The sequence below is a fragment of the Podarcis cretensis genome (assembly GCF_951804945.1).
Source record: "Podarcis cretensis genome assembly, chromosome: 11".
Lineage (NCBI taxonomy): Eukaryota > Metazoa > Chordata > Lepidosauria > Squamata > Lacertidae > Podarcis > Podarcis cretensis.
In genome coordinates, this window is record NC_137180.1 from 53,742,754 (window position 1) to 53,766,630 (window position 23,877).

The following is a 23,877-nucleotide window of genomic DNA, read 5'->3' on the forward strand; positions in this document are numbered from 1 at the left end:
CTTGAGTAATTACCTTAATATTATTTAATAACATGTTTCTCGCTGCTAAAGCATGTCAAGAAAATGTTGTCATTTCCATGCTGGTTAAGTTTAATATTCTTTGCTTTATTATACTAAACCACCTACTCCAGAATTCATTTTAAGGCTTCCAGTCCTTTCCAAAGGAGATCACTTGGCTCAGTTCAGCTCATCAGTTAAGCCAGGCTGCTGAGGCTCCATGCTGAACTATAATTCCCATCATCCTGGATCACTGGCTATGCTGGATAGGAATGAAGGGAGTTGTAGTCCAACAACATCTGGGGTCCCAAAGTTGAGAAAGGCTGGGTTAGGATGTCTGACTGGAATTTGGGAGCCCAGACTCTGAATCCCCACTCAGCCATTTAGTTCACTGGGTGACCTTGGGGCAGTCACTCACTCTCAGCCTAACCTACCTAACAGGGTTGTTGTGAGGCTAAAATGGGGAAGAGCAGACCTGTGTGCACTAACCTTGAGGAAAGGTAGGATATAAATGCAATAAATAAATAAATAAATAAATAAATATTTCTAGGTTATAATTGGATTTATTCTATGTTTGCTAAACTGTTGATCTTTGAATTCATTGAAACATGTTTTGTAAACTGATTTTGTAAAAAATAACAATAAAAAAACCCATGCTTTGTGGAGTTTTGTTTTTTTAAAATTGTAAGCTGCTTTGAGCACAGCTTAATATGGAAAGGCAGCATATAAATAAACTCAACCAACCAATCAGCCAGCCAGCCAGCCAGCCAGCCGGGTTCCATGCCAATATGACTCTATCTAAATCAGGCTTTCTCAATCTCAGCCCTCCAGATGTTTTTGGCCTACAACTCCCATGATCCCTAGCTAGCAGGACCAGTGGTCAGGGATGGTGGGAACTGTAGTCTCAAAACATCTGGAGGGCCGAGTTTGGGGGGTCCCTGATCTAAATCAAGGCATTCATGTGCATGCTGCCATTGACCTCCACTAATGCACACAAGAGTAGGAAAAGAAACTGTAAAGTGGAATCCAGTCTGCATGGGAAGCTGCTACACATTAATGACTCACTCCATAGACCAACCTCCACATCAATGGCTTCATTTCTGACACATGGCAGACATTTCATATGACACTGTTTCTAACCATCTGGTGTGCTTTTCCAATAAATACAGTTTGTTGTGGCTTTACAGGACATTCATGTGTTTACCACTGTAATGTAAAGCCCCCTGCCCTACAGATGGAATGCTTGAAAAGCTAGAAGATTTTAATATTTAAAACCGATAGAGAATGATTGATTTGATGCTATCTTTCCCAAAATAACCTTTTTCCAGAAGCTGCTTTTCCACAGACTCAAGTGATGCTGCAGGTATTAATCATCTGGAACCAAAGGGTGCAACATGACTAGGTGGATATAAACTGATTTCCCTTTGCACTGATCCAAGCTTACTTGGCTCTGCACACATGATATAGTGATGCAAATGAGATTGCGGAGCACTTCTGACTTTACACCAGAGATCTCATAGCACAAAGTCTACAGGGCTTCTCATATAGGAGCTTTATCTTGTAGCCACCATTACCTGTGAACAGAGGGTTCAAGGCATCTTCTGTCTTTTTATTTTTAAAAAAACAACAACTTGGAAATGATTTTCACATTTCAAATCCTGGGAAACAAACCCAGAAGTCCTTGGCTTCCTGTGAAGTTTAATGCACACAATATGGTTTCCACCACTGAGGATGTACATTGCCATCAACAGTCAAGACCCCTGATTTACCCAGGCTCTGATAAAGAAAATTATTAGGTGCAAAACATCATGGAGACCTAATTAAACAGGTTTTACTGATACCATCTATGACAGCTACCTAAAAGACAAAAAAGAAGAAGTCATCTATCTACTGATAAGCTACTTTTTTTAAAAAAGGAAGACAGAATCAAGAATTGCTTCCTCATCTTGTGTATGGAAGAAAAAAATAGCCCATCTGATTTAATCAGCTATGTGTCTTGTACTAATTTTCCATTTTTGAGGCTGGCTTTATGTAACCTTCAGGTTACATTTATTTTCTTCTTTTAAATTCATGAATCCCCATTAGGTATGGCGTGGTAAAGGAAAGAAGCTGGTAGCATGCCTTAACTGAAGTTGATAATGATCAGAAGTTATAAATCTTTTGTAAACCATAGGGGTTTTTTCTTCCACACCTTGCAATATCAGGTCAGGCTTAATTAAAATTACATGTCCCATCAGGAGCCTTTACGAGCAAAATGGAAACAAACCTCACTGCATGCATTTTATGTTCTTTTATAATTATCTGAAAATCATTTTTATCGTGTGAGAGCAATTTTAGTAGCCATTTCAGACATCATCCATCAGGAAGCTCTTCTTATTGAAAGGCAAAGATGACTTGTACAACTGTATGCCCCATTCAATGCAATGGGGTGACATCCAACAAGGGGCTCCAATGGCGCCTCTGGAACTGATGTACTTGTTTCCCCTTCATCCCTGGCTGTCACAAGAGCAGATGTGGTGCTTCTTCTGCCATGAACTCTCACTCTTCTTCCTAGGGTGCTACCCTTTGGTTTCTGAAAGGTCACAGGGTATTGCAGAGCCTCTCCTACAAGGTGTGACCTGAAAGTTCAGTGAATGGTCACAGAAATCGGACAGCGAGAAATATTCGAACATGTATACCTTACAGGTCTTCAAAGTAGGCCCTCTCTAATACAATGCACCATTGACAACGTTCATAGAACTGTTGTAAACTTCTGGAGAAGTCCTCTTTTTGTACTACTTTCAGTTCCCTCGTCACAGAAGCTTGGACGTGTGAAATGTTGGGAAATCTGTGCCCTTTCAGTGCAGATTTCAGTTTTGGAAAAAGAAAGAAATCTGGTTGCGCCAGATTGAGAGCATATGGAGGGTAAGGTAAAGGTAAAGGGACCCCTGACCGTTAGGTCCAGTCGTGGCCGACTCTGGGGTTGCGGCGCTCATCTCACTTTATTGGCTGAGGGAGCCGACGTACAGCTTCCGGGTCATGTGGCCAGCATGACTAAGCTGCTTCTGGCAACCCAGAGCAGCGCACGGAAACACCGTTTACCTTCCCGCCTATTTATCTACTTGCACTTCATGCTTTCGAACTGCTAGGTTGGCAGGAGCAGGGACCGAGCAACGGGCACTCACCCCGTCGTGGGGATTCAAACCACTGATCTTCTGATCGGCAAGTCCTAGGCTCTGTGGTTTAACTCACAGTGCCACCCGCATCCCTCATATGGAGGGTAGAACAACTCATATCCTCAGTAACAATTTCATGTGGAATATGCAATGCTTCCACCACCATTCGGACAGAAAACATCGACCCTGCATCAATAACTCACAAACTCCGTCAACATTTGCTGCCGTTCTGCTCGTCAACAGTGTGCCAGAATGAGAGTCATCTTCAATGGTTTGCCACCCTTCACGGAAATGCTTAAACCATTCATACACTGTCTTTCGAGTTACAGCTTCATTTCCATACACAATTGTGTGCATTTTGTGGGTATCTGATGCCGATTGTATGTTTGAATATTTCTCGCTGTTCGATTTCTATGACCATTCACCGAACTTTATGGTCACACCTTGTATTTTGTTAGGGATCTGAGTAACAGGTTTGTTTATATTTTAAACAAAATGGTGTTGAGACAAAATAGGGCCTGCTTCTTAACACAGTGCAATTTCCTGGCTCTGCAGTTTATATATGCTAAATCTACAGTGCATATAATGACTGCTCTGTCATGGCTAGGAGAAGCCAAGGAATAATGAATTTTCCCCCAATTATCTATTCCATTCCCCTCTTTAATCTCCCGAACTTTCTTTTCTCACAGAGACTCTTTTGCTCCAGTGATTCTGGCGGCATCCTCACATGGGAAAGGACTGTAAATTTATTGCAGGCTTCCACCCTGCTTAATACCTTATCACTGTCATCTGTTTTCCTAGCTTGTGTGTTGGGTCACAACTCTTTGAAAGCTTTGTTCAAGCTTCTCCTGACCTCGCCTGCTCACCTAGCTCAAAAGCATGATGCTGGGGAAAAAAGATGTATCTAAACTGATCCGCTGAGCCGTTGTAAAGGTAAATAAATGATTTCCCCAGGGAGCTGGAGCTGCGGTGACAGTGAAAAGTCGCAATGTGATTCCATGTATACATGGGACATGACAGCAGCATAGTGGTGGACACTAGAGCTTACACCAGGGGTAGTCAACCTTTTTATACCTACTGCCCACTAGTGCATCTTTCTTGATGGTAAAATTTCCTTGCCGCCCACCAGTGCTCGATGGAAGGAGGATTCAGCTTGTGCCATAGAACTCCCTACCGCCCACCTAGAATCCTGAAACACCCACTAGTGGGTGGAAGGGACCAGGTTGACGACCCCTGGCTTAAACACTGATCAACAACACTCTCACAGGATGAAATGCATTAGCGCCATGCAAATCTGCTTCCCCAAAAGGGATTGGACAGAAATACAACAGGCAGATCTAGGGATAGGGTTGCCATACATCTGGAATGTCCCAGCCATTGCCTAAATATGGCAGTCGGAAACAGTGTCTGGGCGGAAATCGCTGCAATGTCCGGAAAATCCAGATGTATGGCAACCCATGTCAGAAGTCTAGAATTGGGTGATTTCCCTTAAAAATAGCTGGAAAACTTCTTTTTTGAGATTGTGCAAAAGAAAAGCTCAAAAATTTTGGGCAAGAGTAAAAAAAGCTCAACAACTGTGCCCCCCCCCAAAAAAAAAAACCCTCAAGAACTTTTGTGTCTGGATTTTCACTTTTTGAAATATGGGAAGCCTATCTGGGGATGGCTAGCCAGAAAGCATTTCAGCTTAAGCCAGCTGTACTCAGTTCTTCTGAAGGAATAACCCAAACACCACGAACCTTCTGCTTGTTTCTTTCACACAGAGAAGCCTTCCAAAACCCTCTTGAATTACAGTGGTACCTCGGGTTATGAACTTAATTCATTCCGGAGGTCCATTCTTAACCCGAAACAGTTCTTAACCTGAGGTGTGCTTTTGCTAATTGGGCCTCCTGCTGCCGCCGTGCTGCCGGTTCGCGATTTCCATTCTCATCCTGGGGCAAAGTTCTCAACCTGAGGTACTACTTCTGGGTTAGCGGAGTTTATAACCCAAAGTGTTTGTAACCTGAAGTGTTTGTAACCCAAGGTACCACTGTAATTAGAATAGGAAAGATCTCTACACATCAGATCCATACTTTCTGCACTAAGAAATGCAAACTAACATGCAACTCCTATCAGCCTCTGCCAGCGTTGCCAATTGCCAGGGATGATGATAGCTGTGGTTCAAAACATCTAGCACCAGATGACATTGCAAATCCCAGAGCTGCTCACTTGATGGAAGCCATTCCATCACAGGGCCACGTATCTCAGCTTTTAGCTCCTATGACCTGTGCTGTACTAATGTTAAGTGTTAAGAATCCTTGTGGTGCTGCCATATACGCTGGGGCATTCTCCAAAGTCGTATTTCTCATAATTTCACCAACAAACTCTGACTGTTATGGTAGGGGCTGTGGCTCAGAAGCAGAGCATCTGCTTACATGCAGGACTCAGGTTCAACTCCTGGTATCTCCAGGTAGGGCTGGGAGAGACTGCCTCTCTGAAACCCTGGAGAGCAGCTGCCAGTCAGTTTAGACAATACTGAGTTAGAGGGACCAGCAGGGCTGGTTCAGTATAAGGCATCGTGCTATGTCTTCTTAGGCCAAGTTGCCTGTTTACGACAGCTGCAGTTGACTGTGCCGTAGTAAAATGTATTATTCCATCTGATGAATGCAGAAAGATTTGATGAAAGTGGAGACAAGGAGGGGGACACGAATAACAAAGACATTCTGGAGTTTAATTGTATTGAACAAAGAAGGCCAATTCAGAGGAAAATGGTTTTAGTCCATATTTACCATTAAGGCTGCTTCGGTCGATCAGATTTGTGTCAACCGGCCAGTAGGCCCCATCGCCATGACGACCTGCAAAAAGAAAAATGAGCATCAGTGCAGAATGGCTGATATACCTGAGTCAAGACAGGCTCAATTCTTCAAACAGTGTCAATCTGACGTTTAAGCTATTAGATATTGTAAGAGGAGGTGACTGAACAGCTGCCTGAGAAAAATCTGCCATAAAAGCAGCCTTTTCTAAACCAAATCTCTGAGCACTTTGACGCTCTCCAGCCACATGCTGCTTGTCATTACTCTGCTATTCAGAATTGCTAGTTAAAAGTGACAAAAGAAGGTGAGGATTGTGGCATGAGCTAGAATATTCTCTCTCAGAAGATGACAAACCTGACAGCAGAGATATTCATGCATCTTAAGACAAGTTTAGTGCTAGATGTGCTCACTTCTCAGAGGTCCATTTCCCCCCTCAAAGCTCCACCTTTGACATTTTATTTCTGTGCATGGAAACTGTATTATTCTGCCAGGTGACACCATGGCTCTCTAAGGCAGTGATGGCCAAACTTGGCCCTCCAGCTGTTTTTGGACTACAACTCCCATCATCCCTAGCTAACAGGACCAGTGGTCAAGGATGATGGGAATTGTAGTCCCAAAACAGCTGGAGGGCTGAGTTTGGCCATTACTGCTTTAAGGCACACACATCTGGAGTAGTCAATGGGGAGCCCAATAACGGACTTTAACAATGCTAACTAGGGCTGATGGAAGGGCATCACGAACTAGACCAAATGCTTTCTTGGTGTATATGTCTCCTGTTGACTGACGGACTTCCATGCAAAGTCAAATCACTCAAAAGGAATATGCTACCCAAAGCTGAAGTGTTTTAAAAAATAAAATAATAACAATCCTGCTCTTGTATTGATCGATTCTGTTTTCACTTTGTGTTGCCTGGTTCCTAACTGTTCGTATAATATTTAATAATATGTCACAGAATGAAAAAAAAATATTGACAGATGGTATAGAAATCTTGTAAATAAGTAAAATATATAGCCTCCTTTCACACTCTGTTATACCAAGCAGCATAACAACTTCTGGACGTCGTATTCCAGAACATAGTAATGGATGTGAGTAGACTTTGTCAAATATAAATGGAAAGTGGTTATTTTACTATATGAAGTATTTTTGAAAAAGTGAAGTTCATTTTTAGAAGTATATATTAGCTGTTTGAAGGACGACACATATAATAAGCTAACCTCTAAGGGCACATGGCTATTACACATATAAAATTGTACGAAATTATAGCAGTTTCTTACAATAGCAGGATTTGCAAACTGTTCACAAATTGCCTCACTGCCTCCTGGTACTAATGATGTTGAGTGACAGTGTGCTTATTATGCAAGTCACATTTTCCCATGACTTGACAGAAAAGAATGACTCAGCAAGTGTGGCGCTGCCCTGCACTGCCATTCCTTCGCAAAGACTCACAAAAAGGCCCTCTAGCTATCTTTGTTCTATATCAGTCCTAGGATATATTCTCAGAAGAGTCAGAAGCACTCCAGATAATTTCTAACTGTGCCAGTTCTAGCCCAAAGTGATTAAACCAGGCAGTTTACTCATATACTTCAGCTTCATTTCTTAAAAAGATTATTATGGATGTATATGTGTATATAGAAACACGGGTGGCGTTGTGGTCTAAACCACTGAGCCTAGGGCTTGCCGATCCGAAGCTCGGCAGTTCGAATCCTCGTGGGGGCTCCCATTACTCGGTCCCAACTCCTGCCCACCTAGCAGTTCAAAAGCACATCAAAGTGCAAGTAGATAAAGAGGTACCACTCTGGCGGGAAGGTAAACGGCGTTTCCGTTTCACCAGAAGCAGCTTAGTCATGCTGGCCACATGACCTGGAAAAACTGTCTGTGGACAAACGTCGGCTCCCTCGGCCAGTAAAACAAGATGAGCGCCACATCCCCAGAGTCGTTCATGACTGGACTTAATGGACGGGGTCCTTTGCCTTTACCTTTTAAAGTGTTGAAACAAAATAAAAAAACTCCTTCCAGTAGCACCTTAGAGACCAACTAAGTTTGTTATTGGTATGAGCTTTCGTGTGCATGTACACTTCTTCAGATACACTGAAACAGAAGTCACCAGACCCTTAAATATAGTGAGTGGGTGGGGAGGAGTATTACTCAGAAGGGTGGTGGGAATGGGTGATTGGCTGATAGGTGTGGTAAACTGGTTGACGACTGTTAACGACTGCAATAGGTCTTACAGGAAAAAGCAAGGGATGAGATGGCTAAAAATAGCTTAACCATGTATAGTGAGATAAGAATCCAATGTCTCTATTCAGACCAGGTCTCTACATGGTTTTAAGTTTGGTAATAAGTTGCAACTCAGCAACTTCTCTTTCCAGTCTATTTCTGAAATTCTTTTGTAATAAGACAGCTACTTTGAGATCTTGTATAGAATGTCCTGGGAGACTGAAGTGTTCTCCTACTGGTTTCTCTGTCTTGTGATTCCTGATATCAGATTTATGTCCATTTATCCTTTGGCGTAGGGTTTGGCCTGTTTGTCCAATATAGAGGGCTGAAGGGCACTGTTGGCATTTGATGGCATACAGCAGACCAACATGGCTACCTACTAACAACCGGGCCGAGAGATCAAAGCAGAGTTGGGAACTACAAGATATGTTATCCTGATTACCCGCATGCAGCAAATTCAGGGTCTTAAATTACAACGGAAACTTTATAGACTCGTAAAAATTACAGGGTTTATAGTCTCATAAAAATAACAGGGCTGCCCCACAGGCTCCGAGTGGTCAGGCATACAACTGATGGATTTGCCCATGTTACCTTGGAGGTGCACACCGTGAAACGAGTTTAGGAGAGGCTTTGCAGCAGCCCACAAGGAGACCTGACATATGCTTTGAGAATGATGGTGGTTAACCTGAGAAGTTGTTTCATTGTGCAGGAGAGGCGCCTGGAGCTTAGGTACACCTGAAATTATTCCTCTTTGCTGATTTGCCTATCAACAGTGTGAAGTGCTCTGGTTTGAAAGGCCCAATTAGGAATGTAAGGTCATTATCATCACGGGCGTTTTCAGCATAATCAACTTCTCAATCAGGATAATTGCAGAGCCATTGGCATTTGATCCTCGGAAGCAGAGTAGAGTTGCACAACGGCTCAGTCGTAATCATTAGAAATGGAGAGCAAATTAGTCATTTTGCACCCACGAGCAGGATATGTGGTGTTTGTTTGTTTGTTTGTTTGTTTGTTTGTTTGTTTGTGCATGTGGTCAGAAATCTTAGACCAGCTGGAACTTGAACCCCTTGAAAAATTGTCACATATTTACTGTACAAATTTTAGAAGGAATGCTGGAACATGTGGAAGAAGTAGGCAGCAGCAATGTTGATGTTATTAGAATGGATCCCATCCCATTTGAGCAAAATTCTATCCTTGCCCAACCATACCTTTTTGCTGTTTTCCTAGGGGCGGTGAGAGAGACACATGGCCTTTAGCTTTACAAAAAACAACCCTGTGGTTAGTTTTAAGCTCCAATTATGCTGGAAAATAATGTAATGAGTGCGAATATATATGAGTTGGTGATTTCATTGCAATCTACCGAAACCTCCTTTAATTATCAAATAAGACCCACTCCAGCTTTAGAATATATTCTAAAGTGTTTTCAAAATAGACCTTCTCCTTAGGGAAGCAAAAGACTCTAGTTTTATGCATGAAAGCAAAAGGTCTGAGCTTTTGATTTGTGGCAATTAGGCTGATAGCAGAGCTATAAATCAAATAGCCCTTAACAAGTCTAGTGCATGGCATTTCAACAAAACTAATCCAACCAATATCTCATATTGGATTTATGGTGATGCAATTTTATTACTCAGCTTAGACTTTGCTTAGACATGCAAAGGGAGCCTGAAGCTCACCAGAGGGAGTGTAATCCTGCTCATCCTAGACCACTCAGAAGCATTTGATAATTTGATAATCAATCCTTCTTGACCACCTGAAATGGATGGGAATGGAGAGCAGTGATTGACAGTAGTTCTGTTCCTATTTGAGGGGTCAGTATTAAGAGGTAGTGTTCTCTCTCTCTCTCTCTCTCTCTCTCTCTCTGTATCTGAATATATCATTGCTCTTTCCAGCTGGAGAAAACACACCTGGGTTCCATCTTGCCCCTGTGCTTTTCAATAACTATAAGGAGCCTCTGAGTTTTGCTATGGAAAAGTAACACTTCAGACTCAAAAGCAAATTCAGAAAGACTTCTGTGTTTGCCTTATATAATAGAACCTCATACACTTTAGATTACTATTTAAGCTGAAGAGATGGTACCTATGTTTGCATTTTTCCTCTTCCTTGCTTTTAATTGTTGTGACGTTTTATTTTTTAGAGCGCAAGACTGTGATAAAAACTATCTTGTTTTTATTGATTCTATGTCAGGTACTGCAGGAGCCCATTCAGCTGAAAAGTGGGGAACAGATGCTCTAAATATATAAATTACTTTAAATTAAAACTGAAAACCAGGAGAATCATAGGGCTGCAAGGAACCTCAAGGGCCATCGAGTCAAAACCCTGTAATGCAGGAACCTTTCACCCAAAGTTGGGCTTGAACCCACAACTTTACCAACTGAGCTAACCCAGAGTTCCTCACCAATCTTGGTTTGCTAGAATATCTTAAAACGACAGACAGAAAACAATTCCAAGGTGACATTCCTCCAAGGTTAGGATTGGACATATGAATAGCACTGAAAAATTATTCCAACAGCACCAACGTCTTGGCATATTTTACTCAGTAGTAAGTCCCACTATGGCCAATGAGGCTTACTCACAGATAAATGTACACAGGATGGCAGCCTAAAGCTATATTAATTTTCTGATCTCCTGAATCTTCTGGCACCAAGTCCCCCCCCCCCCAAAAAAAGACCACAATTGGACCACTGACATCCAATTATATCTTATTATCTCCACATCCCGCTGAGTATTCTCCCTACAGGAAAAATGTTTCATAAAAATCAGAGGTGAAGCAGGAGGAGGGGAACTCTTTTGAGAGAATAGGCAAATATGTATCGGTTCAAAATCATCTCTCACTCTTGCTTTCTCAGTCTCTCTCACTCTTAAAAAAGGCTTTGAAATCCATCTGGATTTCTCTTCACTGCATGACAGCTGTGATCCAGGGAAAGGTAAAAAAAAGAAAATAAAAAACGAGGCATCTTTCTGCTATTACAGCATTGAAAGAGGGGCCTGTCTGCATGCTGGCATTAAGCAATAGATGTAACTTTCAGTTACATCTTACCAGCTGGGAGAAAGCACCGCAACAAGCAAAACCAGACATTTCTGGTGTTCGGCCAAACAGTGTTGAGCAGAGGCAGTTTCTGCTTCAAACAGCCAAGCAGCAACATAACTGTTGTAATCCAAACACGGCACAGGTTGAATTACACTTTTGTTTGGAAAAAGAGAGAGTAAAAATTGGAATGCTCAGGCAACGCTTCAACTGCCTTACAAATGCTATTTCCTTGAAAACTCAGACAATTAGCACTCTGTTTATTCATGAGATTAAAAGCAGCGAGGTGTAAAATGGCAGGTGTCCTGTCAAACACAACACATTAATTCCTCGGCCAGAGAAGGCTCGGCATTTTGAACTCAACAGGGTGGGTTTCAAGTTTCTGCTGTTTGCCTTCCACGGAACAGAGGAGGCAACCATTTCTGAAGTTTGAAGCATACGGTTCTGGTTTTCAGCCTGGAAGGTCTGCACAGTGGTGTCAGTCAACTGGAGGATTATGAGTCTCTTTCCAGCAGGTCCCTTCTAACTCTACATTTCTACGGTTCTGTGATTCTAATACACACTGCAGGCCACTGAAAGACAAAACTGGGGAGTTTCTGAGGAATCCCCCTACACTTCCCCCATTTGCTTTAAATTTCTCCCCTTTTCTGTGACTCTTCACATCCATTTTGTACTTTCCAGAGCCATCCTGCAGAGCATAGTCCCACAATAGAGGAAAAAGTCATCTGGTTGTCTAGACCAGGGATGTCCAACAAGTCAACCGTGATCTACAGGTCCCTGTGTGATAGTGGTCAATTGCAGGCTCATTTTTATCTCCATGGGGGAACTTTGGTTTGCCCCTCCCTAAAAAAAAAGCTCAACAACTTTTTTAAAAAATTAGGAAAACTTTTTTTTAAATTAGTTTTCCGGTATACCTCCAGTAATAGCCAAATTATAACAATAACAATTTGGAAGGCATGGTTGGTTTCCTAGGCAACTGAGTGGCTTCTTCCTGCATCCTGGCACTTTCAGCACAGTGCTGAAAGGGACAAAACATCCACCATCACTGTGCTGGCAAAGGATCAGAAAAGAAATGAATATCAGGGTGGTTTTCTTGGAGGAGAGAACATGCCAGACAGTGCAAGGGGCAAACGTTATGGCTCCCCAAACTGATCCAAAGTGGAGACTGCAAGTTTGAAGTTCTTGAATAAGACTGGAAAGTTAAACATTATGGGTCGTGAGTTTTTCTCTGAGTAGGCCTGTTGAAATGAATGGACCTAACTTGGATTTATCCGCTATTTTCATAATTATTTTCGTATCCATTATTTTCAATGAGTAGGGCTAGCAATGGACACAACCCCTAGGTCAGCATTCAACAAAGTTTTACTCAGAGTAAACCCACTGAAATGAATAAGCAGAACTTCAGTCGGTTTACTCTGAGTAAAACTTAGTTGGATACCACCCTTTGCTTTAGCTCAGATGTACAACAGATTATTCCCCCACCCCTGGTCCCCTTCAAACCAAGAGTCCCATCTAACATATGTTTGGGCTTCTCTAGAAACAATTCTCAGTTCTAATTTCCCAGGTTTTCCTATTGTACAGTTGTTGTTGCTTAACTTTCTCCTCATCCTGCGTACAGTTTTCTTTTTCCTTAAGGGAATTAATTCCTCATTATATAATCACTCTGAAACCAGTGCAAAGAAATGCAGAAATGCACTTTGGTATAATTATATAACCACCAAAGTAATTTCGTTATGAAAACAGCTGGCTTTGTATATATACACACTTCGTGTATATAGGCAACCCAAACTCTGCAGAGACCTTGTGCTGGCCACTGGAGAAATACAACCATTTCATAAAGTATGCAGCAGCTAATAGCATGTAGAGCCACCTTGTAGCTTTCAGGAGAAGCAAATGAAGGGCTTTTGTTACTTGACCTAATTAAATTAGGTGCCGACATAAAATCAAATCAAATCAAGGACTGCATTTACTCAACACCTTTAGCCTGACACGGAAAACTGATTTAATAAACGGTGAATGGAAATCTACCTTGAAATGATTTAAGGGCCCTCTTTTGGCCTTGTCCAGCTGGTTTCAAAAATAGTCCTGGCTTCAAGTGTAGGAGTTCCATAAATTTATTTCTCTAGAACTTAGCTTCCTCCTATTTTGCACTTAACAGCAAAATGTGGGCTGTGCCGGAGCAGGAAGTAAAAATGCAGTTAGGCTTGAGTGAGAAATGGGAAAAGAGGAACAAAGGGCAGAGGCAGTCTGTGCATGCCTGTGTTCTGGTTACCAGATTTTTTTCAATGAATCCGGGTGTAAAGGGATAAAGGGTTGCTTGTGCGTAAGCGCAAACCTGCTCCAAGCAGAGTGTTTGGCTTAAAACTTTCCCTAACCGGACAGCCCTTACTTCGTTGCTGTCTTAATCACTGGCAGAATCCGTCAGTGGGCGTTTCCTAAACTTCTTTCAACATAAAAGCTCCTTGACAGTGAGTCTCCGCCTAGATTCCCTGCGCGACAACTTTCTGCGCAGAGTGGGCGTCCCAATGGGAGGTCCTGAGCTCTCTCTGCTGCCCTCGCTGGAAGCGTCCCTGAGCCTTCCCTCCGACGCCCCCTCCTCCTCCTCTCCTTCCTCAGCGGAAGTTCTCCCTCTCTCCCTGCTAGTTCCCTCCCCTGCATCTGGGAGCCCTGCCACCGCCTTGGGCTCCGATGGCAGTTCCCTGACACCGGGGAAACTTTTTTTTGAAGCTGAGTAGCAACAGGGAGTCAGTAGTGTGGATGGTGAGGCAAAAGACCCTGGGCCCAAGCACACATGCATACTGTATAAAGGTCAAAGCCCTTCTTTCACACCCTGTGAAACATAAATTCAAAGAGTTTTTTTAAAGAACTGGGCAATGGCCCACCGCCCGTCCATGACTCCCGAGCCTTCCCTGATCTCCTTCCCCCTTTGTTTTGACAGATCAGGGGAGGCTCGGGAGTCACGGGCGGGCAGCCGTTGCCCAGGAGGGGCCAGCCTGGTAGTGCAGTTGGCTCTGGCTGACTTCAGGAGCTGCTCACTGCCGTGGCGCAGGAAAAGTGGCAGATGCCATGGCAGCGAGCAGTTCCTGAAGCCAGCCAGAGCCAACTGCGCTAACAGGCTGGCTCCAGGCTGCTGAGGCTGCCGCTGCCACGTTTCCCGGGGACAGATTTGCAAATCTGGGGACTTTCAGGGACGGAATTTGTCCGGGGACGGATCTGGAAATCCGGGGACTGTCCCCGGGAACAGGACAAGGAGGGATGTCAGAGAATTCCATTTGAAATGAAAATGGGGGTGGAAATTCATACAGTTCGTATGTTTGTTCATGGTCAGGGATGGAAATCACACAAGCAAATGTGGGTAGCATCTGTTATCTTTTTAAGTCTGCATTTTTTTAAAAAAAAAACTTTTCCACTGAAATGCAATTGAAATTAATCATGTAATTAATTACGTAAACTGCAGCAATAGCAGATAGCAAGATGAACAATGTAGGTTTTAGCAGAAGCCAAACTACAGGGGAGCAGAAACAGCACTGATTGCAACAAACCTAGGATGGGACAGAAATTTGCTGCTTTGCATTTCCTACTGCAGGTCACTGCTGCAACCTCCAATCTTAACTATCTTGGGACTGTAAGGAATGGCTCTTCTTCTTGTGTGAAGTTATTTGCATATGCCATTCAAATAAAGCTCTTGCTAAACTATAACGTCACTTGTTCTGATTGCACCAAAAGTCCACCAAGGGACCAAAAGCTCCATGGACCAGCTAAAAGGGGATACAGAAGTTTTGTAAGAGCTTCCAAACTTCCAGCACCTAATTAATAATCTCCTAAAATTAAATTTCTACACAAGTTACCTGCACTGCTCCCTGCTGTTCTGTGCTTCCTTGCTTCCCAGAGTAGCAATGAGTTCCAGGGGTACCTGTTTTCTTTTGGAAGACGAGTACACTGGAGGTTTATGGCGTTTGTAATATCTAGGTTTTTTTTACAAATTAGTTGAGGATAGGTGGTCTGCTACAACACACCATATCTGCTGCCCTAGATTAGATCCCAGAGTAGGATTTGGGGAGAAATTTACTTCAGTTTTCATTTTAAACCTACCTTACTTCACACTTGTCAAAAGCAATATGTGGACTGAAGCAAAGCTATCCTCTGAAATTTGCACTTGCAAATTTGGCAGTGCACTTCACCACCAAAAAATGTTTGCAAAAATATTAGGGAAAATAACATATAGAGTACATATGGGGAAATTGCTGGCATTAATGTGTATATAAAGAAAAATGCGCGCTAAAGTGCTGGCAGTTTTTGTAAGATCTTTTTAAAATAAAGAAAAACCCAGGGGTCATGTGAGTTCTAAACTGAACAGTAGCCCATCATCTGACTGCTGCATTTTGAAATCAGTCCTAGATATCATTTTGAGAACCCGACTGTTGCTTTTCACGACGCTTTACAAAGAGTCCTCTGCATCAACATTTCTGTGCATGCATGTATTAGTTTAATGCATGCTTATAAAAAAGGGAAGCTGATGGAAGCTACCCATAAAGTTTAGCTGAATGCCTGCAGCAGAAAAAAGGAAGGTGTGATCATTTACCTTATTAGGTTACCTTATGTTTCCTTGGCTCCCAGAGCTTTCCCCAGAGAACCAGTCAAAATGAGGCAACACATGATTTCTGGACAACAAACGGCACTGCTGTGAGCATATGAGGCCTGGTTACAGCCTCCAACTCCTTGAAGAGGAAGGCATATTGCAGCATACAAACACATTTTCTGCCAAACCCATCGCTAACCTCTGCCACTTCCCATTTAATTTCTTTGGTTCCCACAGTGCAAGCAGAATGAACAAATGGAAGGGAGTGTGGGTGGGAGGAGAAGAGATTTGTTTTATTATTACATACTGGGAACTAATGACTTGTTGACCAAAGTGAGGTTACTGCCACATACACAATCTAATTTGAATCTAGCATGTTTATTTATTTCTCCACATGAAATAAAGTAGTATGAGCTTTCTCAGATTGGGCCAAGTCCTAAAGGGACTTGGTTCTTTTCTATCCTGATTCAAACACATTCAAAGGAAAAAGATGTTCCCAAATTCACAGGTGAGCCTCTGGGGTTGGAACACGGCAGCCTATTGCAGCCCACTTCTATTCCCCAGACACTGAATGGGGAAACTGGGGGACCAGTGGGGCATGCTGGGGGAAAACCAACCAAACAATTGATCTGGTCACACTTGTCAGCAGGTAAATTTAACCACTTCTCATTAGGAAATGGGATTTGCTGTGGAAAAGATTCATCTAGTAATACAATCAAGACCTTGGGCAACTAAGGCAGTACTTCGTCTTTCCAAAAATCACCCCAATTCTGGCGAACCAGGAGTCAGCAAACAAGCACCACGCCTGAGCTATAGCAATAATCTTGAAGCTTGATTCGGAAGTTTTCACTGATCAAACCACCCTGCTGCTAAAAGGAATCACGTGCCACCTTCTTTGCAAGGACACTAAACCAGAAAGCTCAGTTCTAAGCATAGTTTGTTGCTTGGCTAACCTTGTTACTGTGATCCTACTCAGAGCAACTGAACACCAGGACTGTAAAAGCATCCCTGACTACTTGCTATGCTGGCTGGGGCTAATGGAATCTTCTACACTGCTCAGTTATAGCATTAAAATGCATTATAAAAATATGACAGCAGAGCAGCAATACGTTGGCAGTGGGAAATTACATTGAGAGCTATATAACTTTTTTATAGCCTTCAATAGAATTTTTACAGATCAGTGTAGATCCAGCCCAACAATATCTGGAGGCCACATGCTCTCCATCCCTGACGCAGAAAAGTGGCACCCTCTTTCCCTCTCCTTTTTGCTACATCCTACCTTTTCTATTTCTATTTTTTTGGTGATGCTCCTTACTCCATCCATCCTTTTCTGCAGGTGGAGGCTGGGAAAATGAGAGCCGGTTGGACTCTGAAGCATGGCCGTCAGTTAATAGCAGTTACCAGTGCATAGCCTGCCTTGCTGCCTGAAGGAACTGCTCTGGCTCCTGTTATTGCTTGAGCTTTTCAATCCAGTGAGCATTTTTAATGTAATCTTTTTATAGAATTCTACAGCCTATGCCCGATAAGTAGAACAAGCCCCCAACAACAACAGAAGCAATGGTCTTGGCATCATGATGATGGGATTTAGTGTGTGTTTGTGTGTGGAGAGAGAGAGAGAGAGAGACTTACTTTAATGATTTATAAACAACAAGGCACAACCAAGGCTGTAACAAGAATATTCAATGGAGGGTCTCCCCCCTCCCTTTGGTCTTTGCTTGGTTTGGCAGAGAAAGAAAGTAGCAGGCAGAAAGCACACGGTGTGCGCATAGCTCAAATCTTTTCCCACAACAATTCCACTCCTACCTTAATGTGGGGGAGGAAATGCAAGTAAACTCTGAATGAGAAATGGAAGAGTCATGGTCAAGATGCATGGAAGCTATAGGCAAGGAAAATCTCAGTTGTAAGTGAGGGTATAGTCAGGTGAAGGGAAAAGCAGGCTTTGCTAATCAGCCACCCTCGAAATGTCGGAAGGCCTTTCCCAACTATAGAGCCCTTTTGCTCCCCTCCAGAAAATGAAAAGAGCCATTTATTCTGTTCATTTGTATGAGGCAGGAAACAATGGTTCTGAAATGACACTCAGGGCGCTTCTGGGCTGCTGCAATTTTCAGTCACATGCCAGCAAATTCAGGTTGTGCAGTTAAAGTGGATTTGAAGCTCTCGCAAACAAGCCTGCTTCTTCCGAAAACCAGACTTGTTTGCAACAGGGAATGCAATAAGAAAAGGAACTGGAAAGTGCAGGATAACAACTGATCACTGCAGCATCATATAACCTCCCTGCACACAAATTGAAATGAATGCCCTACAAACAGCATACAAACAGGATGAATGCGCAGGAAGCAGCCTTTGCCTCTGGTACTACATTCTTTGTAAGGAGATGTATGGGGAGGAAGAGCCTTAGATTAGACAAATTAGCGGAGGAAAAGCTGTCCGAAGCTCCTGTGAGTTGCTAGCAATGGGCAAGTTCCTTCTACTTCCCTTCCCAAAGCATGGTGATTGGAAATGTGAAAACTGAGAGTTCTGGCAAGATATGCCTTGTTTGAGAGCTAGAGCAGTTAGGCACAACACTACAAGCTCCCCACACAGTGGCGTAGCGTGGGTTGTCAGCACCCGGGGCAAGGCAAGTAATTTGCGCCCCCTAACCCGTGGATTTGCGCCCCCTAACCCTAACCCCCAGATGCTGCGCCTGGTGCGGCCGCCCCCCCTGCACCCCCCACGCTACGCCACTGTCCCCACATCCTTTCCTTCCTTCCTTTCCTTCCTTCCTTCCTTCCTTCCTTCCTTCCTTCCTTCCTTCCTTGAGCTTTTCGTTCAACAGAGAACTTCTCTGGGGTTTTTAATGGACCTTGAGACTGTCTGACTCTCTCTGCATCCTCTGAATGTCTAAGGCACTACTTTGGGGAAAGTTTTGCTTCACTTGGTGCAAAGCCTAAATCACTCCAAAGGAGTCTGCATTTGGTGTCGAATTCAGCATTCAATGGAAGCCGGGGCACATCCTTAACAGCTATAAAGAACCTTCTAGCTGGGGTGCAGCACATCTCTGAGTACTAGCTGTTGGGGAACATTGGAGGTGAAGGGCTGTGGCTTCCATGCCCTTTTAGCTGTCTTCCAAGGGGCACCTGATTGGCTGCTGTGAAAAAGAGGATGATATAGATAGCAACCCCACTCTTCTTTGTACAGTCACTGTAATTAACACAATGCCCCAATATTTTCTATGCAAGTCCGCTTGCTCAGTTCTGTGTGTTATGAATCCCATTTTAGCCACCTTCCTCCTTGTTCCTACATCTGAGCCTCTGCTCTGTTTTGTTTGAGGCCTTGTCTATACATATAGAAGAGTGAGGTTGCAGGATACAGTCCTGAGGTGGTAGGATGGGGCTGCACTACCAGTTCAGATTGAAGGTGGGGTATAGTTTTGGCTGCTCTTCCATGCAAAAAACAACAACACAAAAACAAAAAACTCAACAAAGCCTACACAACAGAACTCACCACAAGTAGAAAGGGAACCCAACAGGGGTCTCAGCCTTTTGCCTCATGTGCTGGGTTTCTGTGTGGAAGCATTCAAAATTAGCTTCTCTACTGAAAATCAGAAGTGATGCAGCTCATTCAACCACCTCCTTGTCCAGCAGTTCTCAACCTGTGGGTCCCCAGATGTTGTTGGACTACAACTCCCATCATCCCTGAGCTCTGGCCTTGCTAGCTAGGGGTGATGGGAGTTGTAGTTCAACAACATCTGGGGACCCACAGGTTGAGAAAGGCTGTCCTTATCTCTCCACCCCACCATTCTGCTGCACGAGTAGATCAGGCTACATTCATCAGTGCAACGGCAAAGTCCTTTTTCACCTTTCCCTTATCCTTCAGGTCCCTTTTCAGGAACAGGATTTATAAACCACTTAATCCTCCACACCTCTATGAAGATTACATAAAATAAACGTCAAAATTACCAAGAGAACCAGGTGTTAAGAACAAGGTAACAACTGGGTGTGGGAGTGGGGCTCTGGGCACCCCAACTTCTCAAGGAGGGGATCCTCAAAATTCTGTGGCAGCCATGCACACATGCTGCATGATGTGTTCACCTCAGTAATGCATGCCGTGCAGCGTGCTTACATCACTCATGTGTGCCACACAGTGTGTGCATGACCTGTCAGCTGGCCCCATCATGTGCATGAGTGACATCAGCATGCCCCATGGCATGCATGCATGTTGTGTGGCTCCAGCCCCCTTAATCGTGGGGGCAAGCCGATATGCTTACAAGGCAGCCATTTTTAAACAAAACAAAACAAAACCGTAATTTAAAAACATGTGTCTTACAAAATAAAATGTGATACCAAAAATACCTGTCAGCTTTGCATATCTAGGTAGCTCTTGTCTTAAGCATTTGCTTTTATCAAATGATATCACAACGAATTCAAGAAAGGGAATAAATATTTATTATTCCTGATACTTCTTACGGGAGCGCTGTATTATGACACTTAAAAAGAACACCTTAAAATATCCATGGTCTTTTAACTCTAAGCTGTACTACAACATGAAACAATGCCTCACAAAGCAGCAATAATTGCCCAGAAAACCTCCATTTTTCAAGCACATTCCCATTGTTATTTTCACATTTCACTTTTCCAAATCTCAATTTATTATTCTGATACCACATAGGCAGGGAAATTAGCAGTGCTGTCACCCGAATGATAAAGAGCCCTGCCTTTGATTCTATTTGTGTTTACTCGGAATCGCTACAAGGTATGTAAGGAAAATGGCATCTACTTTATGTTCCAGAATGTCTATTAAGATCAAACACATTCAATTGTTTACTTTGCCCATTTATAACGGAATGCTAAAGTTGGAGAGAACAGTTTGTTACGCTGCATGACTTTCCAGCAAAAACAAATTAATTCCAAGGCTTTGGCCTCATGGAGAAATGCCATCCAGACGTTCTCTTGAGTTACTCGTTTTATTCAGTGGCAGTGTGAAGTGACAGCTACGGGCTATTATTTTAGTAGAAATGTTTATATTACTTAGCGTGCATTAACACCTAGGAAATATGAGTGTAAAGGACATCATTGTTAGGGGCTGCAGCAAAGCTTTTCAGGTTAGGGCTGGGCAATAAATTGGATTTTGCTTGCGATTTAATGAGAAACTTCCTAATCTGCACTTCTCAGACCAATAGATTAACTGAAACACAGTTGTTCTTAGAAATTTGCTTTTCCTTGAATTTTGCACTGTGGTTCCCCAATCAGTCTGTACAAAAATGCATATATGAGAAAACAGCGTGCAAAATGCACTATATTAGGGGAAATGGTTGCAAAAGTATGCATCAGTCAAAACTGCATCCAGAAAGGTGATTAGAAGAAATTCACACTAAAATGCTCATATTTTCCATGAGGATTTTTCTTTTAAAAATGCAAATTGTGACAGAAGTGTGAAAGCCTGAAGTATAGATTTAAAAAAATGAGAAACAGAGAGAAATTTATAAATTCATCCATCCTTAGTTTGGGCCTACATAAAATCTGGGGCTTATAATGTTTACTTTCAAAGAAGAGGTGAGCACCATGAGACTCCAGAATTAACCTCTAGCTTGGATTGAAATCTAAGGTAGAGGAAAATTCCCAACCTACTCACCCACCTAGACCTCAAATGTCTGGGCCACCTATCTCCATTCCATTTAAACAACCCTTATCCTACTGGGCAGTAGCAACAGATGTTTTCTGTGGGAATTGGGGTGGTGATCTATCCCTTCCTGCCCCACTCTGGTGCACTGGTAGTGTAGCAGGCAGCAATGTCCTGATGCAAACCTACATACCCTGCAAGGAAGATGGATGAGTTTCAAAGTCAGGGTGGTTTGGAAATGAACCAGAGCTATTTAAGGATTCTGTCTTCTTGACTTATTTTCTGGGCAAATCTGATGTGGGATGGGGTAAGTCTGACAGCTGATAGTGTACAGTATTCCCCAGACTTGGATTCCCCAGATATTCTTGGGCTACAAATCCCATTATTGTTGACCATTGGCTATGCTGTCCGGGGAGGTGGAGGCTGTAGTCCAACGATCTAAAGGAATCTAAAGGTTGGAAAGGATGCACTAGGAGAAGAGTTTGTGCTGCATTTTCCATATTCATTTTTATTCATCCTCAAGAGCCTAAAAAGTGTTACTTAAGGAGAGAATGTGAAGAGAGAGCTTTCTTGGGGCTGTTGAAAGAGGAGTGGGTGGGAAGGACCTATGTTCAAGTTGCTATAATATTTTGTTTCTGGGGTGGAGTCTTATGGAGCAAAACGTGTTCTGTTTCCTGGTTATCACCCACCCCCCAACATTTATATTTAAGATCAATCCATGTAGGACCATGTTCTGGAAGCAGGGTCAGAGACTGCACATACAGTGGTGCCTCGCAAGACGAAATTAATCCGTTCCGTGAGGCTCTTCGTATAGCGGTTTTTTCGTCTTGCGAAGCAAGCCCATTGACAGCTTAGCGGATTAGCGCTATTAGCGGTTTAGCGGCTTTTAGCGGATCAGCTGATAAGCGGCTTAGGGCTTAGGAAAAGGGGGGGGAGGGGAAAAACCCCGCAGGAACTCGCAAGATATTTTCGCCTTGCGAAGCAAGCCCATAGGGAAATTCGTTTTGCGAAGCGCCTCCAAAACGGAAAACCCTTTCGTCTAGCGGGTTTTCCGTCTTGCGAGGCATTCATCTTGAGGGGCACCACTGTATTTCCATGGAAACTAGAGCATCTTATGTAAGTAGGTAAAGGTAAGTAGGTAAAGAACCCCTGGACACTTAAGTCCAGTCAAAGGCGACTATGGGGTTGCGGCGCTCATCTTGCTTTCAGGTCGGGGAGCTGGCGTTTGTCCACAGACAGTTTTCCGGGTCATGTGGCCAGCATGACTAAACCGCTTCTGGCATGAGGGAACACCGTGATGGAAACCAGAGCGCACAGAAACACAGTTTACCTTCCTGCCATAGCGGTACCTATTTATCTACTTGCACTGGCATGCTTTCCAACTGCTAGGTTGGCAGAAGCTGGAACAGAGCAACGGGCGCTCACCCCATCGCGAGGATTCGAACCGCCAACCTTTTGATCGGCAAGCCCGAGAGGATCAGTGATTTAGATCACAGCGCCACCCTGTCCCTGTCATATGTAGTATATATAATGCACATGCACACCAAGGACACATTCAGACAAACATCACGGTGAGATTGTGCATACCCAGTCAGAGGCTCCTCTGCCACTGTTGGGCCTACTGAGCATCCACACATGGCTATAATATTTACATAGGGCCTACACAGAATGTGCAAATGACAGATGCACGCATCTGATTCAAAGACTGTGTGTGAGCTGTTGATCACAACATATAGAGCTACATGAATCTTATGCACCTAGGCCTAATCCAAATGTTGACACTGGACATCAGGTATGCCAAGAGGAAAACAGGTAAATCCAGAGAGGTGATATCTCTCAAAGTAAAATAATAATAATAAAAAAAAATATGTGTAGAATCATTTCCTCATCATATATAAGGCCTAATTTTCACTATGTCCCAGAGTGACCAGTGCAACCAAAGTACATTAAGTACAGTAGAACCTCTACTTACAACCGCCTCTACTTGGGCCCGATCCAAGTTGTGACTGCTGCAAACCCAGAAGTAAATACTGGGTTTGCTGTGATTCACGCACACGCAGAAGCGGCTTCTGCCATTTGCGCATGCGCAGAAGCGGCTGCCGCAGTCTGCACCTGCACAGAAGCACACCGCTGTCAAATGCAACTGCGCACAACGGCGCTTCTACCAGCGACCCGGATCGACTTATGGACGGACCTCTGGAACTGATTACATCCGTAAGTAGAGGTTCCACTGTACCAAGCTTGATGAAAGGAGAACCTATTCAAGTGGGGAAAAACAGAACCCTCAGGACATGAAACTAGTGTTATGGGATGTTTTACCCATACATATCCAATGGGTGAATCAATAGAAGCCAACAGCTAAGCAAAGACAGCTATTTTCCTTTCCAAATGCCTGGAGAGACTCAGCCATTCCTCCCCACACAAAAAATGTAATTACCTAAAGTGATAATCAACTATTTCCCCCTTCATAGTAAACAAATGACTACAAGCATTTGGCTTGAAATGAAGAACAAACAT

At 43.3% G+C, this 23,877-nt stretch overlaps 1 protein-coding gene across 3 annotated transcripts in view; it reads right to left on the bottom strand.

Moving 5' to 3' along the window:
- DCC (DCC netrin 1 receptor) overlaps positions 1-23,877 on the bottom strand; it is a gene marked incomplete at its 5' end in the record, with an annotated part of 954,207 nt that overhangs the window by 54,935 nt on the left and 875,395 nt on the right. For all 3 annotated transcript variants that reach the window (XM_079994683.1, XM_079994682.1, XM_079994684.1), the window contains one exon: positions 5,918-5,983. In XM_079994683.1, coding sequence (XP_079850809.1) covers positions 5,918-5,983 — 66 coding nt within the window. The remainder of the gene's footprint in view (positions 1-5,917; positions 5,984-23,877) is intronic.